Genomic DNA, 15,582 nt, shown 5'->3' with positions numbered 1-15,582 from the left:
TGGTGGAGCTATACATATTTTACCAAAGGCTCTGTATTTGCAATGCTTTCTATAAAATATTAGCATTGTTTTGAATATGTGGACCTAAACATCCATTTTCTGAACTGCATGACCCATACAAAGTTATCTTTATTACCTGTACTCTACTATTTTCATATTTTATTTTTACCAAATTTTTCTATTGTTGAAACACTGTTAGAATTTTGTTTTTCAGTGATTTAACAAGTGTATAAAGCTATTTTTTACTTTCAATATTTTGACTTTGATTTAAGTACGCTCTTCAAATATTATGACTTTCGAAGGTATAAGAATGGCGCAGCAGTAAAATTACACTGCCAAATGAGCAAAGATGAAAATAAAATGCTGCCATTTGAATGGGCTGACATTGAAGGAAGACAAAGTGACTGTATATTATTTAAAGTACAGTTACACAAAAAATTCTCCATCCAGGTTTGATGATTGGATAATATGATGTAACATAAAACTATAAAAATGAAAATATAATTTAATTCTAAGATTATTTTCATATATAAAATACATGAATATATAGCCACAAAAGAAATAACAGTTCTGAAATGAACTCTGTCCTTATTACTTCTTTTTACCAGGATTGTTGCTTTTGTTTTGTATAGTCTTCCTTTTCTCTATATTTAAAACAGAGAAAGAGAAGATGAATGCAATAGAGCAATGGTTCACAAACCTGTACTTGGGGGTCCCCCAGGTAGTTGTTTTTTCAGGATAACTACAAAGAATATGCATGAGATGAGTCCACATGCACTGCTTCTATCACAAGCAAACTGCATGCATATTAGGGTGCAGCTTAAAGAACAGAAAAAAATAAATATGCTGATTATCAAAGGTCTTACTCCCTAGAATTGCTGCACCTTAGCTAAAAACATTTGCCAAAATGTTTGAATCTTTTATTTAAATATCTAGAGGTAAAGCCCAATTGACGGCAATAACAAATATATTACAAAAATGAAGAAACACATATTTGTTTCATGAATCAGTTCTTTACCAATTATGCAACATATTCAAACAAACATTTTGCTACATACAAGTCTATAATGCAGTAGAAAAGCAACAAAATTAGTGTAGCCCTGCCAGTTTCTTGTTATCTGGATAAATCTGCTAGTGCTGCTCAATAATTTGCAATAAGAACTGAAGTTGTGTCTCGTCTTTTGTCATGAGGCCAATGTACTGCCTACATCCTTATCACTGTAGTTACTATTTGATGATATCAATACTGCTGTTCTGTTTCTCTTCTTTGCAAATCTTCCATTTAATGATGCCTTGCAAGATTCAGCTCCTGTTTCTCTTTTGCAGGTAATGGTGCATCAATACCAGCCACTGATCCCCTTCTTCCCTTTTCACTTAGAGCCAGCAGGAACTCCTTGTCTTCAGCAGTTGTCATCATGCTGAGAGTGTTGGCATGAGTAATGTCAAAAAGATCACCAATTTGGTGACAAGCTTAAGGCCCTGTTTACTGAGGTGTATTAGCATTTTTAGTGTTGAGCAAAATTAATGCGCACTGTGTAGGCGACCATAGGAATATTGTGAGCGCCTACACAGTTAACACACACTAATGGTTAGTGCATGCTAAAAAGCTAAGTCGCCTCTAGAGTGAATCACAGGCTTAGTTTTGAAAGAGAAGGGCGCCCATCTTTCGACACAAATCGGGAGATGGGCGTCCTTATCCCAGGGTCACCCAAATCGGCATAATTGAAAGCCGATTTTGGGCGTCCCCAACTGCTTTCCATCGCGGGGACGACCAAAGTTCCCGGGGGCGTGTCGGAAGCATAGCGAAGGCAGGACCGGGGCATGCTGAACACATGGGCGTCCTCGGCCAATAATGGAAAAAAGAAGGGCATTCCTGATGAGCACTTGGCCGACTTTACTTGGTCCATTTTTTCTTGCGACCAAACCTCAAAAAGGTGCTCGAACTGACCAGATGACCACCGGAAGGAATCGGGGATGACCTCCCCTTACTCCCCCAGTGGTCACTAACCCCCTCCCACCCTAAAATAAAAACTTATTAAATATTTTGTGCCAGTCTCTATGCCAGCCTCAAATGTCATACTCAGCTCCCTGACAGCAGTATGCAGGTCCCTGGAGCTGTTTTAGTGGGTGCAGTGCACTCCAGGCAGGCTGACCCAGGCCCACCCCCCCACCTGTTTACCTGTGGTAAATGTGAGTCCTTCAAAACCCACCAGAAACCCACTGTACCCACATGTAGATGCCCCCCCTTCACCCCTTAGGGCTATGGTAGTGGTGTACAATTGTGGGGAGTGGTTTTTTTTTTTTTTGGTGGGGGGGGTTAGGGAGCTCAGCACACAAGGTAAGGGAGCTATGCACCTGGGAGCAATTTATGAAGTCCACTGCAGTGCCCCCTAGGGTGCCCGGTTGGTGTCCTGGCATGTGAGGGGGATCAGTGCACTATGAATGCTGGCTCCTGCCACGACCAAAGGGCTTGCATTTGTTCGTTTCTGAGATGGCTGCCCTCGGTTTCCATTCTCGCCGAAAACCGGGGACGATCATCTCTAAGGACGACCTAAATGTTGAGATTTGTGCGTCCCCGACCGTATTATTGAAATGAAAGATGGCCGCCCATCTTGTTTCGATAATATGGGTTTCCCCGCCCCTTCGCCGGGACGTCCTGCAAGGACGTCCTCAGGAAAACTTGGGCGCCCCGTTCGATTATGCCCCTCTTAGTAAACAGGGCCCTTAGCATCTCTTGCTTGCTGTGATACAGACTGCCACTCGTTATTCTTCTTAAGCAAACACCATTCTTCAAATGTTTGTTCTAGTTTAATTTGGCAATTCTGTGGATATTTTATTGGGATTCTTGCTTTCTGTCAAAATTTTGTAATCTGTGTCATTACAACAGCTGATGATTGTCAGATAGTTTCATTCAATACCAGATGGTGATGTAGAAAAAAACCAACAGCCATGCAAAATGAAGGGAGTTTACCATCCGCTAATTCAATCACAGTAGAACCAAGTAGATAGACTTGAGTTTGGGATCTAGTTGTTGCTTCTATATCTTATTCTTGATAAGGGCTGATGTAAGCATACTGGGAGATGTGATGGACTTACATGCTCAAACTGTTGTTCAGTCTGTTGTTCTACTGTACTTCACAAAATGCCAGCCTAATCTGGTTCACAACTGCCCATATTCAAAAATGCCTTATGCAGATTTTGTGATTATTACTGTTTGATGCCTTCAGAATGTCAGTGTTGTTGAGCAACCAGTAAATGTTGAACATTTAACTGATGTTTTGCCTGAAATATGTCTTCATATATACAAACAAAATTATGGGGTAAGGTGGTCATTTGAAAATAAGGTCTATCCTGTGACAAACACAGGACTGCCCTACCCCTGAGGAGGCCACCAGAAGGCAATGTCCTAGGGAAAAGACTGGAAAATGCCCTGATCTGGTCACTAGAGGGAGCCAAAAGGGGTAGGCCAGTGGAATGACCTGAAGGAACAGCTAGGGAGTGCTCCTAGTATAGAACCTGCCCTGTCCTGAGGAGGCCACCAGGGAGAGCTCTCAGACTAGAAGGTTCTGCACTCTTCCAGAGCTAGGAGGAGGAGCAAAGAAAGGGAGTGGTGAACTATACTCAGTCCTATAAAGAGCACTTCCAGGAGGAGCTGAGCAAGGAGGAATGCCGGGACCTGAATGGAGGAGCTCAGGAGAGAAGGGAGAGACCTGCTGGAGGAGACCCCAGGAAACATGAGAGAGAAGGATCCCTCTAAAACCAAGAAAGTACTTACCTTGGTATTGATGTTGCAGTAATGGAGTGAATAACTATGGTAGAAGCCAATGTGAACGGAACATTGGGCCAGATGGAACTGAGTACTATTTGAATTGGACTAACAGCCGATGGTTGGAGGACAGGACTGTAAAATTAGAGTGAAAATTAAAAGTCCTCTCCAAGGGAGGTGGCTGTTTTAAACTGAGACCCAGGTCTCCCAAATAAGTGTGCTCAGATGAGAAGAAAAAGGATGAACTGTTTGTGGAAAGTTGTTCCCCACAGAGTGTATCATGGATGTTAATGGAGTGGATTTGCATCTGGTGTAACTAATTTGCATATTTGTTAAAGCCAAGAAGCAAGTGTTGCATTCCCCAGAAAGGTGACAGGGGGCTCCTCAGGGGTACCAGAAATGCGACCAGTTTCCCACTGATGTTTCAAAGAAGGATTCTAATAAAGGAAGATAACTGAGGAACAGTCACCCTGAGATTAAAGAGAAGTCCAAACGTTGAGACTGAGATTACAGGGTGCTATAGGGGAAAGAAAACTGTCTCTGAACCTAGCTGTGGGCTTGTGATGCTGGACAGGAGCCACATGGGGGCCCTCTCAGCACATAAGAGTACCCCTGGGAGATTACAATCGTAATACATATACAGTGCACTTCATTTAAGTGCACGTCAGATAAGCGCATGCTCTGTTTAACTGCATGCCGTACTTCGGTCCCGTTTTTGGTGCCATCAATTTCTATGGGGACAAACTTCAGTTTAGCGCACCACTGATAAGTGCAAGATTCGCTTATATGCATGGTTTAAGACCGCTCCTCTACAAAAAAGACTGCGCATAAGTGCACGCATGGAATATGGAAGCCGATTGGCATGTGACAAAGGGGCGATAAATTTGAAATCTCATTGGTTAACTGCCACAGGCAGAATAAGCCAAAGAAAGTTATTAGAGTGTACACTGGAGTGGTCATCGTCGTTGCGCAACTGTAAGATTTTAACACTGGCTGAACGAATAGAAGTTCTTTAAAAATTAGAAAACAAACAAAGTCAAGCATCTATTGCTAAAGAATGTGGTGTCAATCCCAGTCAAATTTCACGTATCTTGAAGCAGAAAGACCAGCTTCTGGAAGACTGGCAAAACAATACAAATCCACACTGGAAACGTAAACGGGCGAGAAAAGCTGAGGTTGTAGAAGATGCTCTTCTTCGGTGGTTTTCTCAGATCAGGAGCAGACAGTTTCCCGTCAGTGGTCCACTGCTTATGGGGAAAGCTAATCAGCTAGCTGAAAGTCTTGGACAAACTGAATTCAAAGCCACTGTTGGATGGTTGGAAAGATGGAAGGAGAGGAACAACATAAAAGTCAAGAAACAGCATGGTGAAAAACAAGACGCTGATGACTTTGGTGCTGAAAATTGGGTTGTTTCAGTTCTTCCTACCATCTTGAACGAGTTTGCACCTTGTGACAATTTCAATGCTGACGAAAACGGTCTCTACTGGCGAGCGATTCCTGATGGAACACTTTTATTCAAAAAAGCTAAAACTACAGGAAGTAAAACGTCAAAGGACCGACTGACGATCCTCCTTTGCTGCAATATGGACGGGAGTGACAAGTTGGAACCACTCGTCATTGGAAAGAGCAAACAGCCCCGTTGCTTCAAGATTGTTAAGCGACTTCCTGTGTCATACGAGGCTAATGCAAATTCATGGATGACTGGGGAAATTTGGAAGCAGTGGCTAAAGAAGTTAGACACTAGAATGTGGGCACAAAAGCGTCAGATTTTGTTGCTTTGTGATAATTGTGCTGCACACAGTGATGATGTCAGGATGTCTAACGTCAAGGTGGTCTTCCAGCCACCAAACACTACCTCTCTTATCCAACCTATGGATCAGGGCATAATAGCCAATTTCAAACAACATTATCGGGCTCTTGTGCTACGTCGTCTGATGAGCGTTATGGATGACCAGACTGACAAGGATAAACGTGCTGTTGAACTGGCTCGTAATCTATCACTGTTGGATTCCCTACATATGCAGAAAGAAGCCTGGAATCATGTTACACAGGCAACCATTGTGAACTGCTACAAGCGGGCAAGCTTTGGTAAGGATGTGGAGAGGGACGAAACAGATGCAGCTGTTGCAAACGCATCAGATGAATAGGCTATTGACATCCCAGCCGGTGTTACTGAAGAGGAGTTTCATCACTACATAGCTGTTGATTACGATCTACAAACAGCTGACGACAGCACTGATGTCGAGATATGTGCCTATATGCAGGCAACGGCTGATGATGAAACAGATGATGAAATGAGCAGCGAGGCACATGCTGATGAAATTCAACAACCTCCTGTCACTTTTGCAAGAGTGCTGGAGAGTCTCAACACCGTGCGGGCCTATCTGGAGGCCACTGGATGTTAGTGCTATGACAGTTTTTACCGTCTAACAGATGTAGTCTATGGAACTCACAGACACGAGAGTGTACAGAGGACTATGACTGATTACTTCAAGTAAGCCTAACGACAGTTAACGGAGACTGTATACTGTACGTATAATAAACAGTACTGTACATATGTTTATCAGATGTCAAGCTTCTTTGGGTCACAACGGTTAAGTGCATGCTCCGGTTAACTGCATGTATTTCTTTGGTCCCAGACCCTTGCACTTAAGCGGATTGCACTGTACATTATACATATCCTGAAATCCCAACTGGAAGGTGAACCTCAACAGGTTTGAGAACTACTGCAACAGAAGTTTCCATTCCTACAAGCTTTGAGAGAAATAAGCACATATTCTTGGAGTGTTATTTTCAGACCTTCTGCTTAGCTGAACATGAATTTTTTAAATGATGCACCTTGTGAAGTAGCCCTTTAATTGTGCTGGTTGGCTGGTGCTGCATAGAAGAGGAGGGAGTAGACACAGGACATTTAAAATGAAATTCTTGCATGTACTTCTATCAGCCTGCTCCAGCTCTGTCTCATCCATTTATTATTTTTTATACCACCTGCTTATTCATGGTTGATATGGGTTTTTTTTAAAAGAAAAGAACACACAGAAAATACAACATACCAATAAACATTGTAAATATCAATTAAAGGATGACAACTAAAAAACAAACATAAAAAATACCATAAATAAGAAATGAACACCTAGAACCTGTGGGAGGAACAGGGAAACTGCACAACCCAATCAACTGCCCTCAGCTGGAAAAAGAAAAGCTTTAATGTCCTTTTGAAACCTATGATAGTCTGTCTCCTGATGAAGTTCCTACAGTAATAGAGTCTGCAACTTAGTGGCAGATATTGAAAAACATGTGGCCTATAATGCTCTAACTGTGCCTCCTGAACCATAGGCACCAAAAGCTGGCACTCTTGACGGGATAGAAATTGTCTGCCTGGAAAATACCACACAAACCAATTCCCCACATATGCAAGCCCCACTCCCTTCAACACTTGAAAAGCCAGCGTTAACAATGTAAACTTTGCACTTTCCTGAACCAGCAGCCAATGAAGCTCCTATAGCCGACAAACATCATTCACCCTACTTGAGCACTCCACCACCATTCAGGGCTGACACATTTTGAAAAATCTACAAATACTTCATCTGCATCTATGGTGCTCCAACATATAAGGTATTACAATAATCAATGGAACAAAGCACTATAGCTTGCACCAGTTGGTTGAGTATGATATTTTGCTGTAGAAGTATAAGCAGTTAGAATTGAAAGATAAACTTGGCTTGGATTCTTTCCTTCCTGATTGGGTGACATTGTAAAGGTAAAGATGGGAGTTGCCATATCCAGGGTTTTTATTTTCCACCCAGAATATGGAGTGCCTTTTCCCCACAAAGGGCCTGGAACAATTTTTAAAGGATTCTTTTCTATGGACAGATACAATTTACTTCTGAGAATCTACTTGAAAATGATCTCACAAATATATTATGCATAGTTGTATATATCTTTAAATATAAAAACAAATCTAAGATAATGTCCTTAATCTCCAAGGAGGGTGGAAAGGTTGTTGATCATAATGGAGCAGCCTTGGTGGATCAAGAGTTATTGTCTTGATGAATAACTCTCACCAGCATTTGGCCAACTAGTGCCTATCTCATCCAGACATGCAGTCTGGAAGAAGGGCATTGTGAAGTGTAAAAAATGGGATATAAAATAAACAATCTCATTCCCTATCCCCAAATTACTTACAGTAACCGACAAAACTGCAGCCTGTAACTTTGGAACCTGCAAATCTTCCTCTGTTGATAATCTAACTGGTACTGGCTCTTCCTTTGGTAGGAAATCTAGAAGGTCTGCTGTCATTACAGATCCACTTGGTGGAAGATAAGAATGCCTCCATTTCAATATAACATTGATAGTGCCAGTGTTGTGCCCTTCATTATCTGTGAGTTGAAAGGTACCTGAAAAAAATGTAATCAAACTTAGTTCCATGATTTCACTATATTTTATGTAAAAAAATTAAATAAAAAAATGAAGATAGATTTAGATGATTATTTTAGAAGTGCTATTCACCTGTTAGACATGAATAAACCAGCATTTAGAAGTTTGTACTGCATGAATGTCTTGCAAAGGGGGGGGGGGGGGGGGGGGGGGGGTCCGCTTCCGCCTCTTGGGTGGAGCCAACAAGCCTGCAGGGCTCCCAGGGTTCCAGGACAGAATACTGCTGATATATTTTGGGACTCAGGGCCAAAGTATTTTATTATCAAGGCAATTTCATACCAAAAATCATCAAAACAAAAGGTACAATCCTCTTCAAAAGAAAAAGGTACAGTCCTCATAAGATAATCTTCAAAAGAAAAAGGTACAGTCCAGGTCCCAAAATCCCTCAGCAAACGCTCAGCTCCTCAAGACCTCAGGTCTTCTATTAGGGCATTAGCTTTCCCTTTCCCCTCCTTCAGAAGGGTTTAGTAAGAGTTCAGCACGCTACCAATATAGCACAACAGTTCTGAACAAATCTTCATGGACAGTCTTTGCACATCAAACCAATACCACAAATCACCTGCCTTTTCACAGAACAGAGGAAACCCTGTAAGGAGCAGGGTTGGCAGTTTCTCCCACCTCTCAGCACCACACCCGGTGTGGCCTCCTCCACTGCCTTCAAGTGCTGGGCAGGGCAACCTTGGTATTCCCCCACTCCATGGTAGGTGGCTCCTCTCCTTTAGGCAGCTCTAACGGCAGGCTACTTCCTTCCTCCACATACTCCATGGAATCTCTCTCTCCATTCATCTCCCCTCTCTCCTGGTGACTGACAGCCTCCAGGAAATCTGCTCTCCCCTTCTCATAGCTGGGGGAAATTATATACTGATGGCAAAGCCAGGGAAACTGAGCTTCATCCTTCCCTTGACCTCTAGTGGGGAAGGGAGTAACAGGCTCACCCTGCCTCGAGCCATTGCTCCCCCTGCTGGGACTGGGAATTCATTCCATTTTTTTAGGACTACTCTCTTCTCTCATTCTTGCAAGGACTTCTGGGACCCGTAGTTCTGGGCTCAACTGCTTCACTGAGGAATCTCTGGGGCTTGCCTTGTCACAGTCTAAATCCAAATTTTACAAAGCTGGGATATACACCTCTAAAACTGAAAAAGTGCCTATTCTAAGGGAGTGTGGTCTGGGCATGTTCTGGCTGTGCCAACCCCCCTCCCCCCCCCCCCCCAAAAAAAAAAAGGTATTCCATATTTCAGAAGGGGAATGCATATCTATGTTCAAAAAGACTGATGTTGGGATTTATACTTGCACCTGGGGTATCTAAGAAAGGTCCTCATTTTGTGCAGTGCTCCACTGGTGGGGATTAGAGGAGGTTGCTGTCCCCTCCTGAATGTGAAACTGGCAAGGGACACTGGACTCACAGCTTGGCTACAATAAATGTTTGTTTCTAAAATGGCTATATTGGCACTGCAGAACGTAAACATTTATGTGCCGGCATATACATGTCTGTAAGCCTGTTTTGGCCCCGCTGCTATTTTAGACATTTATGGTTTCAAAATTGATCCTCCTGGCACACATACAGTGGGGGAAATAAGTATTTGATCCCTTGCTGATTTTGTAAGTTTGCCCACTGACAAAGACATGAGCAGCCCATAATTGAAGGGTAGGTTATTGGTAACAGTGAGAGATAGCACATCACAAATTAAATCCGGAAAATCACATTGTGGAAAGTATATGAATTTATTTGCATTCTGCAGAGGGAAATAAGTATTTGATCCCCCACCAACCAGTAAGAGATCTGGCCCCTACAGACCAGGTAGATGCTCCAAATCAACTCGTTACCTGCATGACAGACAGCTGTCGGCAATGGTCACCTGTATGAAAGACACCTGTCCACAGACTCAGTGAATCAGTCAGACTCTAACCTCTACAAAATGGCCAAGAGCAAGGAGCTGTCTAAGGATGTCAGGGACAAGATCATACACCTGTACAAGGCTGGAATGGGCTACAAAACCATCAGTAAGACGCTGGGCGAGAAGGAGACAACTGTTGGTGCCATAGTAAGAAAATGGAAGAAGTACAAAATGACTGTCAATCGACAAAGATCTGGGGCTCCACGCAAAATCTCACCTCGTGGGGTATCCTTGATCATGAGGAAGGTTAGAAATCAGCCTACAACTACAAGGGGGGAACTTGTCAATGATCTCAAGGCAGCTGGGACCACTGTCACCACGAAAACCATTGGTAACACATTACGACATAACGGATTGCAATCCTGCAGTGCCCGCAAGGTCCCCCTGCTCCGGAAGGCACATGTGACGGCCCGTCTGAAGTTTGCCAGTGAACACCTGGATGATGCCGAGAGTGATTGGGAGAAGGTGCTGTGGTCAGATGAGACAAAAATTGAGCTCTTTGGCATGAACTCAACTCGCCGTGTTTGGAGGAAGAGAAATGCTGCCTATGACCCAAAGAACACCGTCCCCACTGTCAAGCATGGAGGTGGAAATGTTATGTTTTGGGGGTGTTTCTCTGCTAAGGGCACAGGACTACTTCACCGCATCAATGGGAGAATGGATGGGGCCATGTACCGTACAATTCTGAGTGACAACCTCCTTCCCTCCGCCAGGGCCTTAAAAATGGGTCGTGGCTGGGTCTTCCAGCACGACAATGACCCAAAACATACAGCCAAGGCAACAAAGGAGTGGCTCAGGAAGAAGCACATTAGGGTCATGGAGTAGCCTAGCCAGTCACCAGACCTTAATCCCATTGAAAACTTATGGAGGGAGCTGAAGATGCGAGTTGCCAAGCGACAGCCCAGAACTCTTAATGATTTAGAGATGATCTGCAAAGAGGAGTGGACCAAAATTCCTCCTGACATGTGTGCAAACCTCATCATCAACTACAGAAGACGTCTGACCGCTGTGCTTGCTAACAAGGGTTTTGCCACCAAGTATTAGGTCTTGTTTGCCAGAGGGATTAAATACTTATTTCCCTCTGCAGAATGCAAATAAATTCATATACTTTCCACAATGTGATTTTCCGGATTTAATTTGTGATGTGCTATCTCTCACTGTTACCAATAACCTACCCTTCAATTATGGGCTGCTCATGTCTTTGTCAGTGGACAAACTTACAAAATCAGCAAGGGATCAAATACTTATTTCCCCCACTGTAACATCCATTTCTCCATATATCTTAGAACAGGCTCTTCATCTAAAATGCTAGCGGAACTTGACATTTCCCAACCTGGACATCTCAATTTCAATTAGTATGTTCTTTCTAAAATGCCATTCTTAGGGGGAAAGTAATCAAGCTGCATTAGGGCAATAACCTATGCTATTTTGCCCCTTAATATGACTAAAAGGGCACTAACTCTGGTTGTCTTGCCCCAACGCAGTGTTATTTAAATCAATGCAGGGTACATAAACATGAGATGCAAATGCATGTAAAGCAGCTCATTACCATGTAAATACCATACTATAGCAGTGTAGGCTCGGGTAGAAACTGGATGAGCTGTTTATAATGATCAATGCCCCTTTCTGTCTCTGCTCTAAGCCTTATAGTATTAGGAAATATAACTACCTCTAGACAGGGCTGCCGAGAAACTGAGCTGGGCCAAGGGCAAAGCCGCCGCCCCCCCCCCCCCCAATTGCTACTCAGGCCGCTGGCGCCGCAGTCCACAGTGTCCACCCGCCCACCCCCAGTCCTGTCGACAGCCCCCCCTCCGTCCGCCACCGGGCCCCCTGCATTCAAATCGGCAGCATCTCACCTCTGTGTGAAAGCGCAGCGGCAGGTCACCTCCCTTTGGGCCTTTTCTCCCTGTGTCCCGCTCTTGTGGAAACAGGAAGTTACATCTGTCAAGAGCGGGACACAGGGAGGGAAGGCCCGAAGGGAGGCGATCTGCTGCTGCGCTTTCACACGGAGGTGAGGCGTTGCCGATTTGAATGCAGGGGACCCAGTGGCAGACGGAGAGGGGCTGTTGACGGAGCCGAGGGTGGGCGGGTGAGACCAGGGACTGTTTTTCATAGACCTGTTTTACCACCCCTCTTTGACCTTTCCTCACTAGTTCCTTTCCTACCTATATACAATTGATTCTAAACTCCTTCGATTTGTTTTCACGAGAATAGCAGTAAAGTCATAATAAAAATAAACATATATTTGCAAGCTTCACATCTCATTAATGTGTATCCAGCAATAACTAACATTAACATATATTGTAGTAACATAACACATGCTATTGCCATTACACACCTTTATAACTACCCTCTTAAAGTTAGAGTTTTCAACTTTTTAATAGACACCTAAGGCAACTTGTTATTAACTTAACCTTTTGGAGAGCAGTTTTATAACAGGTTGCCTAGGAAGAAAATCCAAGTAGGTGCCTGTTTTGGGAATATGTTATAAAGACAATACATGTCGTCACAAAACAGCCTCACAAAATCTGCTATTTGTGCAAATTTACACCTGTTTGGAAATTTGTGTCAATTTATGCACATCAAATACATGAATATTTTATAAAATAGGAGTGTACATTGTGACTCTGCCTAACTCCTCTTCTAAAACATCTTTACAGTTAGACTGTGTAAAAACTTTCTACAAATGTGATTCCTCAAGTAATTTTATAAAAGATAGTTTCTGCAAGTAAAACAGGATTTACTTAAGCAAAAAGTTTATAAAAGGACTTCCTTAATGTGCATATTTTTTTTTTGTTACATTTGTACCCCACGCTTTCCCACTCATGGCAGGCTCAATGCGGCTTACATGGGGCAATAGAGGGTTAGGTGACTTGCCCAGAGTCACAAGCAGCTGCCTGTGCCTGAAGTGGGAATCGAACTCAGTTCCTCAGTTCCCCCAGGACCAAAGTCCACCACCCTAACCACTAGGCCACTCCTCCACTCTTTAAAGAGAAATTACTCAGGTAGTTTCAGTTAGAAAATCTACTACCATATAGCATGTGTGTATACAAGGTACTCAGGTACTTTTGTACCTTCTTTTTCTGCGGGCAGTCAATTAGGAATAAAATAGGAAATGTGGATTTTAAAATGTATGCATATTGCTGTCTTCTTCTAACCTCAACATACCCTTAGAATGCATGTTTATGTTTAAATGTTTATTATTTATTTGCTATACCACCTAATTTGGGAGCAAGTCTAAGCTGTGTACAACACATTAAAATAATATCAAAGATAGAAAAGAACTTCATTACAACAGAAAAGATACAATCACAACCTACAAAATAAAGAAACAGAACATTAAGGTGGCATCTTTTAAATCAGTGAAAAGAATGCATACTATATGACTTCAGTACTTTTAGTCAGGCAGAAGGCAGAAATTTTCAGCAAAGTCAATTTACCTGGGCCAATGGCTATTTAGCAGGGTAAATGGCTTTAAAAACTAACTTTCACATAAATTATTTATAAATGTTTGATACTAAGAATATAAGTTATTAATAGTAAGAAGGCTCTAGGCTTACCTGAAATACATTTGTCATGAGCTAAAGAGATAAGAGGCACATTGGTTTTTCCAATGTAAACACCTTCTCTTGTCTCACCATCATCAAACACATAAAAACACAGTGATTCCGATTTCAAGTATTGGTCCAGGTCTGCATTCATTGGTACCGGGAAGCACATGTGATCTTCAAACTGTGGATGATTACTGCTAGCAATGATAGGTGTATCATGATCAGCAAAGTCAAAGAACTTGTACACAGCATAAGGGTTTGGCTGAAGATGGCTTCCTTGGATATGTAGATTATTGCAGTCTTTTATTGTAATGTGCAGTTCATTTAAATTTCCATCTGCTAGAACCGGAGTGCTTTCTTGGGCAGTTCTGAGATCCTGATGATTTAATTGAGACAGTAGATGTTAGTAACATTAATATTTTTGTGTTAATACAGTGGAACACTGATTATTTGGATGTCCAATTGACCTGTGCACAAGTGACCCACTCAGCAGCAGTGAATGCATCATCCCCCTGTATCCCTCTCCCCCCCCCCACCAGTGGTCCTCCAGGCTGCATCATTACCAATAGGGGCTAAATAATAAATAAAGAAACTGCACCATTTATACAATTCCAACAGACTGCTGCAGAATGAATAGGGGAGGGACAGCAATTCACTTGTTTACAAAGGAAATGATCCAGACCCAGGTAATGTGTGGTTTCTTATTCCTTAAATCTTTTCCTTCTCCATCCCCCTCCCCAGCTCCAGTAACCAACCCACTGCAGCCAAATGACAGACCACAACCGCAGCAAGTCCAGTGGCCAGAGGTGAGGAGAGAGCTAGGTTGAGCCTCCTGCAATGCTCCAGTGTTCACTTCCTTCCTTGCCAACAGTGACAGGGAAGGAAGCTCCTGAGCACCGTCCCTGTCTCCCATGACTGCCCTTGTCCATTGCTACTTGCTTTTTCTCGCTATTACTGCTGGTGTTGACTTTGGCCCCAGAGTGCAGTGCACATCCATGTACCCTGGGCAGTGGTGAGGCATGTGCCCTGAGTGGCAGGACAGAAAATCGAAAGGGATGAGTAGGGGAAGGTTTGTCCAATCAACTGGATTTTTGATTATCCGGACTGTCCCCCTGTCAAGGTTAGTCCGGATAATAGGCGTTCTACTGTACATCAAATCAAACCAATTCTAATTTTCTCTGGTTAGACAACGTTCATTTTATAATATTTTTATTTTTTTAAATACATCTTTACTGAATCCACCAAGCAACAACAATAGCCACAGAACTATGATCAAGTAATGTTTTTTCCCTCTGATATTACTTCCTCCCAACCCCCTCCCCCTCATCTTTATTTCACAGCCATCAAATCTAATCTCCCAGATCTGGTGGTTTCTTATCTAGACCTGAAAAGCAAACAGTAGAATGAGCAAAGAACAATAACTTAATTCAAAAGCTAGCAGCGAATCTGATGTGACGTGGCTAGCCAAAAGGGCTCCCAAATTTGTAGAAATCCCGGATGATTCCAGCCTGCTTTGTGGCGTTCCAGGATCATGAGGGCGCATACCATATTGAGCCATTGTGTCACATTAGGAGGTTTAGCCTGTAACCATTGTACTACTACTACTATTTGACATTTCTAGAGCACTACTAGGGTTACGCAGCGCTGTACAAAAACAAAAAGGACAGTCCCTGCTCAAAGGAGCTTACAATCTAAAGGACAAGGAGAGCAGACAGTCAAGTTGGAACAGTCTAGATTACCTGGGAAAGGTACAATGGTTAGTTACTAAAAGCGACATTGAAGAGGTGGGTTTTGAGTAAGGATTTGAAGATGGATAGGGAGGGTGCTTGGCGAATGGGCTCGGGGAGTTTATTCCAGGCATAGGGTGAGGCAAGGCAGAAAGGGCGGAGCCTGGAGTTGGCGGTGGTGGAGAAGGGTACTGAGAGGAGGGATT

General features: G+C 43.0%; 1 protein-coding gene across 1 annotated transcript in view; it reads right to left on the bottom strand.

The window, feature by feature from the left end:
- RPGRIP1L (RPGRIP1 like) overlaps window positions 1-15,582 on the bottom strand; it is a 343,339-nt gene that overhangs the window by 113,404 nt on the left and 214,353 nt on the right. Inside the window, 2 exon segments of the mRNA XM_030204315.1 lie at window positions 7,952-8,163; window positions 13,659-14,025. Of these exon segments, the coding sequence (XP_030060175.1) occupies window positions 7,952-8,163; window positions 13,659-14,025 (579 nt within the window).

This window comes from Microcaecilia unicolor, chromosome 5 (genome assembly GCF_901765095.1).
Source record: "Microcaecilia unicolor chromosome 5, aMicUni1.1, whole genome shotgun sequence".
Lineage (NCBI taxonomy): Eukaryota > Metazoa > Chordata > Amphibia > Gymnophiona > Siphonopidae > Microcaecilia > Microcaecilia unicolor.
The sequence above is the reverse complement of the archived record's forward strand: the minus strand, read 5'-3'. Positions and strand labels throughout refer to the sequence as shown.